This window comes from Gossypium hirsutum, chromosome D09 (genome assembly GCF_007990345.1).
Source record: "Gossypium hirsutum isolate 1008001.06 chromosome D09, Gossypium_hirsutum_v2.1, whole genome shotgun sequence".
NCBI classification, from domain to species: Eukaryota; Viridiplantae; Streptophyta; class Magnoliopsida; order Malvales; family Malvaceae; genus Gossypium; species Gossypium hirsutum.
This window is the reverse complement of record NC_053445.1, coordinates 900,095-908,510: the sequence shown is the minus strand read 5'-3', so window position 1 is coordinate 908,510 and position 8,416 is coordinate 900,095. Positions and strand designations below refer to the sequence as shown.

General features: G+C 31.5%; 1 protein-coding gene across 2 annotated transcripts; it reads left to right on the top strand.

Moving 5' to 3' along the window:
* The first annotated feature begins 2,921 nt into the window (after positions 1-2,921).
* LOC107942418 (protein trichome birefringence-like 43) lies at positions 2,922-7,844 on the top strand. Of its 2 annotated transcripts, none has more exons than XM_041101522.1 (5): positions 2,922-3,268; positions 4,840-4,930; positions 5,476-5,651; positions 6,152-6,310; positions 7,394-7,844. In XM_041101522.1, the coding sequence occupies exons 1-5, from the start codon at positions 3,036-3,038 to the stop codon at positions 7,692-7,694; spliced, it is 960 nt and encodes a 319-aa protein (XP_040957456.1). In that variant the 5' UTR covers positions 2,922-3,035; the 3' UTR covers positions 7,695-7,844. The 2 variants fall into 2 exon arrangements, with proteins under 2 accessions (XP_040957456.1, XP_016731568.1); XM_016876079.2 differs by having other exon boundaries at positions 4,840-5,011.
* Positions 7,845-8,416: the final 572 nt, after the last annotated feature.

The following is an 8,416-nucleotide window of genomic DNA, read 5'->3' as shown; positions in this document are numbered from 1 at the left end:
ATAATATTGCTTGGGATAGTGATCGGGTCCGTGAGCTGCCCATTACTCCCAATGGTCGAATGGATAGAGTTATTTGGTTCCATAATGATCATAGGTGCTACACCACGAAATTGGCATATTCGTGGCTCTTGCTTAAGAAGATCGGGTTTGGTCTCAATCAGCTTTTTTGGAGGTTTATATGGAAACTTCGGATCCTTCTTAAAATTTACTCCCGACAAATGTTAAAATCTCTTCCATTAAGTGTAGTGTTGGGAGGGGTTGTCCAAGGTGTGGTGGAGGGGAGGAGATCGCCATTCCGCTCTCAAAAAGTGTCCGAAAGCTCTTGCAATTCTCACCCTAGGTGGGCTTGATGGTCAGTTTCTCGACAATGATTACGAGAGATGCATTGATTGGTTAGAGGATGCTATGCGGGTTTTGGACAAAAAGGCTTTTGAAGACTTGATCATGATTCTTTGGAATGGGTGGAATGGTCGTAACAATACTATCTTCCGAGGTAAGGACGAGGATGCTGGGGTTATTTGGGAAAGGGCTAAGATGCTTGGGGATGACTTCCGAATACATAATCTTACGATCAAACCAATTCTTCCTTTGACTCTTAGCCCCCAAAAATGGGAGAAACCCCCAATCGATTTTGTTAAGGTTAATGTGGATGCCGTTGTGGTTGACAACAAAACTAGGTTTGGGGTTGTTATTTGTGATTGTGATGGTTTTATTCTTGGTGGTAGTGCGGGATACAAGGGGGGTCATATGAGTACGGAGTGGGAGGAGCTTTTTGCGTTGATTGAGGGCATCACTTTGGCCCACTTGTTTAATTTCAATACGGTCATCTTCGAGTCCGATTGTGCGAGCTTGGTCAACCATTTTTGAAACACCGTGAAGACATTATAATCTTGGGCCATCGGATCAAAGAAGTTAGAGGTATGCTTGAGCTTTTTATAGAAGCCAATGTTCAGTGGATTGGCCGCAATAGGAATAAAGTAGTGGATATCCTTTGTAGTCTTGCCTTGAATAACCATTGTAACTTGTCTTTTGCTATGGAGTATCCAAACGATATCCATAATTGTATTATTCTTGATTCGTGTTAATTGAAGTAGTGACTTTCGGATCCTTCTCTATAAAAAAAAAAGAAAGAACACTTCATCAATCATTATCTCGTGGATTGCTTGTGAAAATTATCTTAAAAAAGATGCAAGTGAATAATGGCAAGTAAAAAATTGTGAATAAATAAAGCAATTTGTAGAAAGTGAGTTAGAGTGGACAATATTAACATTATCTAAATATTTATAAAATTATTTGGTTTTAAAAAATAATAAAAGGTGAGATGAGTATTTGATATTTCAGTTAAGAAACTAGAAAGAGCACACAAAAAGTTCATGACTTGGCAACTTTGCTTGCAAGCAAAGATTTTATATTATTCAAGGATAGAGAATTTTATAGATTTAAAAAGCTTTTGGTTTGCACCATTAACCACTTTTAAAAAGTTAAATTTAAATTTTAAAAAAACCTAGAATGCAATTTTCTATTTGTGACAACAAAACCATCGCATTCCCCTCCTTTACTCTGTGCCTTCATATTAGGCATTTCGTCAAGTATGAAAGAAAGAAAGAAAATATAAACACTGGTTTTTGACATCATAAATGGAGTTGACATTTTCTTTTGTAAATAACCAAAAATAAAGTTCACCGATTTGAGGCGTTATGAATTTGGTCATAACTTCTGTCGGTCACTATGTAGACTTTCTTCCCATCAAAAGATGGAAAAGTTGTTCAAATTATTTTTATCAATTTCATCCTTTTTTTAATTAAATTCTCAAATTATTCTTTAGTAGAAATATTAATTTCTTAACGACGTTGATGTGCTACATGTACTTTATGTTGACATGAGACTATCTGTCTTATATATCAAATCAATAAATAATTTTAAAATTGTAAAAAAATAAAAAGTTCATAAAATTTTCAAAAAAAAAAAAAGACATATGAAGTACATATGGATTATCATGTAGGTTACCATGTTTAAAAATTTAGCATTTTAGTCAGTATTGTCGTTTGTCGTTAAAGAAACAACAATTCTTACTCTTTTTGAAAGGTTGATGGTTAAATTCGATTTTTTTAATAGGTTGAGGACACCAAATTTAACTTAAAAAAAGAATAAAGACTAAATTAATAAAATAATATAATTATTATTTAGCTTTAAAATTAACACAACCAAACTACAAAAAGTTACTAGCCAAAAAATAAAGTTGAATAAGAATATTTGAGGTAAAAATACAATAAAACTCCCTACATCATATTTTGAATTGCATTTTGGCCTCTCTATTGAATAAATGGATAAATTAGCCCATGTATGTTAGATGAGTGAGCAAAACAACCACTCTTTTAAAGTTGCACGGTTAAATATTTGTTTTGGTATTTATATATAAGGTCTAATAACAATTTTAACTCTTAACCTTTACATATTATTGGAAGTAAATTATTTTTTTTTAACAATAAGGCTACAGTGTCAAAAAGACATTAGTAACAAATTAAAAAAAAATCAATTAAGCCCATTTAACGTTTAAATTTATTAAAATCATAAAAATTATAAAATTTTTATTAAAAAATAACAATATGGACCCAATAAAAGAGTAGGTGTCAATTTTGTTTAAAAATATTGTATAACCATTAGTTTTTTAAAAAATAATTGTAGCTTTAGACCCCTAAAATTCATAAAATCCTAAGTTAATATATTGTAAAATTATAGTTTGACCTTCCCTAAATGCTAGAATTTCGATTTAGTTTTTTTTCTTTAAAAAAATCATATAGATAAAAAAACACATAATAATATATAATTTAACCTCCAATGTTTTCGATTGATGTCAACTTCAATGATTTTGCCTTTCCCGCATCCCCTATAAAAAGGACGCACAACAAACCAATGCCAATTAACTCCCATATAGCACCTTGGTTTTCCCCCATCTCCTTCACAATAACTTGTTTGTTTGGCTTTCCACAACTCTCTTCTTATTACCTTTCACACCAGGTTCTGTCCTTTTAGCGATGGGTCCATTTGGTTTTGCAGTATTTTTCATTGTAATTGAATTTTGGCAGGCGGTGAACGGAAGCAGATGCAATGTTTACAAAGGGAAATGGGCGTATGATGCTTCATACCCTCTTTACAATTTCACTGATTGCCCCTTCATACTTGAACAGTTCAACTGCCAACACAATGGTCGTCCCGATCATCTCTATCAAAAATTTAGATGGCAACCCACTGCATGCATTTTGCCAAGGTTTTTACCTTCCTTTTTCTTTTCTACAATTTCCTTTCAATTACTTGTCACTTATTTTTAGTGCTGAGGGAAGGTCAAACTCTCTTTTAAGAGAAACTTTTGAAGTGTTGTCCACTTGATGGATCTCTCAACGAAAAGTATTGGCTCATGTCGGAGTATTATTTCTCGACTTTACAGAGAGTCCTGAAGGGTTCACGGAGATAGAGAGTACCTAAATTGGTAGAGATGCAACCTGAAATATCTTCTGTTGCACTAATCAAGGCGCTCACACTCCGTGAACCGTTTAAGACTATTCATAAAATCAGAAGATAAAATCTTGACATAGGACAATATGTTAAAGAATCCACCAGCATCCAAATAAAGGATACATCAAAAACTTCTTGCGAAAATCCGACCTCCCCGCAAACACTTCTCATCACCTTTAATTTCAGCCGATACATGTGTTTTTCCAAATGTTTGAAAAAATATACTATATATTACGTAAGAGTGTGGTTTTCTATTTTAGAGTTTTTGTTTCAATTTAATTAAATTTATCTTATTTTAGTATTTTTATTTACATTTAAATTAAAAAATTACGCCATTTTTGTTTTATATTAGATAAAGCATTGTACCAAATGAGATTTTAAACATATAGATAAAGCATTATAGAATGGGTAATTTATTGATACAAACACATTTTTGTAATTTTCATTTTTTTTAAATTTTTAAAGAAAATTAAAGTTAAATTGACTAATTTTTTTTGTTAATATAATATGTAATAATTATTATATAAATTTAGAAAAGATCACCGTCATCCTTTTGTTAACCATTTAACAATTGGGTGACCATAACACAATCTCAAATAGTTGAGTAACTAAATTGTAAATTTTCATAGTTAAGTGGCCACAACGAAAACTTTCGTATAATTGAGTGACTAAATGTGTAATATACTCAAAATTTTATCGTGCTACAACATCATGAAATGACCAATTTGTTGGTAAAAGTACTATTGAGGCCCTTGTACTAGAAGTTAGATTGCATTTTGCCCTTCTGTTTAAGAAATTGACAAATTAGTCTTTATACATTTGATCATAGAGCACATTGGTCCTTCCTATTAAACTTTCATCCATATGAATTGTTAAAAACTATAACTAGACAGTGACAAGTGGTGTGCCATATGTACCTCATGTTGACATACAAGGACCAATTTTTAACACAAGAAATTGATGAATTTTTTAACAGAATGATTAGTTTGCTCTTTAATGTAACGTACAGGGACTAATTTGCTCATTTTTTAGTAGAGGAAGCAAAATGTAATCTGACTTCTAATACAGGGACTTCCATGGTACTTTTATTTCAATTGATCTATTTTTAATAAAAATCAAACACATAAAAGAATAAAAATTTTAAAATTGAGCTTACAAAACGGTAGTGAAGTGTTTCTAAATAAATTAGCCAACTTGAAACTACCCTTTGATGTAATCACTTAATATAAACCGAAACAAAGTAGCAGGGGCTTTGGCTATCTTCAATTACTTCATTTCTTTTTTTAAATGCAACCATCACCTTATAACTGAATTTGAACAACGCAGGTTCAATGGCAGAGACTTTTTACAAAGATTTAGAGGGAAACGAATTATGTTTGTAGGTGACTCACTGAGTTCAAATCAATGGCTCTCACTCGTATGTTTGCTTCATAAATCTACACCTCATGCCAAATACACCTCTCAAAGGACTGGGGGCCTCTCCACATTCAGCTTCCCAGTAATTTTTTATTTATTTGGTACACTACATCGTTAGTCACTTTAAATAAGAGTTGTTCTTATTTTGGTCATTCCCGAATAATTTTTTTATTAATTTGGTTACCTCTAAAATGAATTTGATCAAATTTATCACTCTATCGTTAATTGGTAATGGAAGACTAGCAGTGCAGTTGTACAAAAAAAATTTTGAGGTGATCAAAATAGAAACGACCCCTATTTAAAGTGATTGACATATAATTTACTCTAATTTTAGAGTGATTAACATGGAAATGCACAATTAGTCTTTCATTACCATTTAATGGTGAAATGACCAATTTGATCAATTTCAATTTTAAAATTAACCAAATTAGCAAAAAAAAAATTGAGACGGCCAAAATAAGAACAAACAATATCTAAAGTGACTATCAGGGTAATTTACCAATTTATTTTTCTTATATTAGAGGATTCCATTCTCTTTCATTTCAGGCATATAGAGTTTCAATTATGTTGTCACGCAATGCGTTTCTTGTTGATATTGTTAATGGAAAACACGGGCGAGTCCTAAAACTCAACTCAATTGGGGGTGGACAACTATGGAAAGGAATTGATGTATTGATCTTTGACACTTGGCATTGGTGGCTCCACACCGGTCGAAAACAACCGTGAGTTGCTTTTATCTTTTCAATTAAATTTGACCCTTAATCTCTTAAAAACATTCGAATTGCTATTTTTTAAAATAAAAATACTCATTAAAATATTAAATTTTCAATTATAGCAAATCGCATAGCAATTCACGTATACTTTATGTTTTTCTTTGAATTTTTATGAACTTATAATTCTTTTAATATTTTTTAAAATTTAATATATTTATAATATTTAAATTATTTGTTGATGCGACATATAAGATAAATAGTATCATATCCGCATTGATTGTAACGCAGGTTATCATATCAACATTGTTAAAATATTAATATTTTAGTCAATATTTCTGTTAAAGAAAACAATTTTACTCGTTTTGAAAGAGTTAAATTTACTCTTTAATTTTTTTAAAAAATAAGGATCAAATTAACAAAAAAAATATAAACATTAAATGTTACATTCATCACTATGCCCAAATAAACAAAAAGCTTTGAAAGAACATTGGTTGGATATGCTACTGCAGATGGGATTATGTCCAAGACAATAATGTAACTCACAAAGACATGAATCGCACGGTTGCATATGAGAAAGCATTGAGGACATGGGCGAGATGGGTGAACTTGAATGTGGATCCTGCTAAAACCAAGGTGTTTTTCCAAGGCGTCTCCCCCGATCATATGAAGTAAGCAATTTGTTTCTAATTTTTGAATAACTAACATCAAAGTATCATTCAGATTTTTCATATTAGAAGTTTAATTGCATTTTACTCTCTATTAAAAAAGAAAGTAAATTAATTCCTATATATTAGATCAAAGAATAAAATTATTCTTTAAAAATTTTCATCTACTTTTACTGTTGAACACCACATCTAATTATCTGGTTATTTCGTCAATGACAGAAGTTTTAAACAGTAAGAATTAATGAAATTTTTAATAAAAATGGTTTATTTATTCTTTGATTTGCCAATTTTTTAAGTAAAAAAAAGCAATATGCAATCTGACTCCTAGTACAAGGGCCTCCATGATAATTTTACCAATAACAACTCTGTTAGAATTAAGTGACCCAAATCCTTATTTAAATTAAATACTGTGGTAAAATAAAATAAAAGTAAAATCCCTATAGAATTATACTTCTTTTATTTTATTTTAGAATAAGGTTTTTTAAACCTTATTAAACTCCATCTATTTGATATTATTAGAATAAGGAGTTTCACTCCTATTAGAATAAAGTTTACAAGCCTATAAATAGGCATAGTTTACTCCTCTTGTAATTAATTCGAATTCGACATTGTGAATTTTCTTCTTCTCTGCCCGTGGTTATTTTCCCGAAAGGGTTTCCAAGTAAAATCTGTGTGTACTTTATTTTTCTATTTCTTTTTCTTTGTGATATATTGTCATTACCGACATTATATTTTTCTCAAACTCGAATCAAATTAGGGTAAACTAAGGTAGAGGTCACCCAACTATTAATAAATTTTTGTTTTAGTCACCTAACTATGAAAAGTTACAAAATGATCACTCAACTATTCAATTATCTTTTTTGGTCACTGGCTAACGTAAAAAATGGAAGCACTCAAAAATCCAAAATAATTAGGTAACTAAAAAAGACAAAATTGAATAGTTGAGTGAACATTTTGTAACTTTTCATAATTAGGTGACAGAAAAAAGAAAAAAATCATAGTTGGATGACTACTAATGTTGTTTACCAATCAAAGTATCACACAAAAGGTATAGGATTGACTTGGTCTGTGCTCTTGTTGTATCAGTTCCAAGGATTGGGTAGATAGAACAGCGAATACATGCGTAGGGGAAATACGCCCATTGTTAAGCGGGGAGTATCTGGCAGGTACACATCCAGCTCAAGTTATTTTAAACAAAGTGTTGCGAAGTGTGTCAAAGCCAGTTCATTTACTTGACATAACTGGCTTGTCCCAACTAAGAAAGGATGGTCACCCTTCAGTCTTTGGCTATAGAGGCCGCCACGGCATCGATTGTACACATTGGTGTCTCCCAGGAGTTCCTGATACATGGAATGAATTACTCTTTGCAGCTCTCATACAAACTTAAGGAGCTTATTGTTCTAATCCAATAAATATAAAACATAAATAGAGTGGACATTTATTGGTATTGCTATGCTGTTCAGTAGAAAATAATTATATGGACTTTGTTGTATTGCAAACGTATAATCCAATGAGAATCTGTAGACCTTCTAAATTTCACAATTTGCTCACAATTATCAAAATTTTTAAGATTAATCAAAACGTGGAGAGGCAGGAATAAGATGCCCTTGTCGTAATGATAAAAATAATTTACTCCATTAGTCACTCTAAAATTAAATCGTTACTATTTTGGTTACTCAATTGATTTATTTTTGCTAATTTGGTCATATTCGTTAACGAAATTGATCAAACTAGTCCCTCAACTATTAATCCATCTCTTCCACAATTAAATCCAAATGATTTTCTTTTCTTTTTCATTATTCTTCTTTTTCATTTTTTCTCTCTCCTCTTATTTTCTTCATCTTTACCCTTCTAACCTAAGAACCCTAGTTGCCTCCTCCCTTAACGATGTCATCGTTGCTTCCATCAAATAACCGCCTACCACTATTGTCATACCTTCACTGACTCTTATCCCGTAACCATCACTTGGCCAAACTCCTCTACAAACCTGACTCAAGCTTCATTCACTCACCATCACTATCATTTAAATCTAACTCACTAAACCCTTCATTCGTCAACCATCACCTCCATCATAGCCGCCACCGTTCATCATAATCGCTCACCACACTA

Excerpts from the sequence above, each read along its gene's own strand:
- LOC107942418 (XM_016876079.2), top strand. The coding sequence starts at position 3,036 with ATGGGTCCATTTGGTTTTGCAGTATTTTTCATTGTAATTGAATTTTGG. Across the intron at positions 5,652-6,151 it reads CACACCGGTCGAAAACAACC|ATGGGATTATGTCCAAGACA; the intron begins GTGAGTTGCTTT and ends ATGCTACTGCAG. Across the intron at positions 6,311-7,393 it reads GTCTCCCCCGATCATATGAA|TTCCAAGGATTGGGTAGATA; the intron begins GTAAGCAATTTG and ends TTGTTGTATCAG.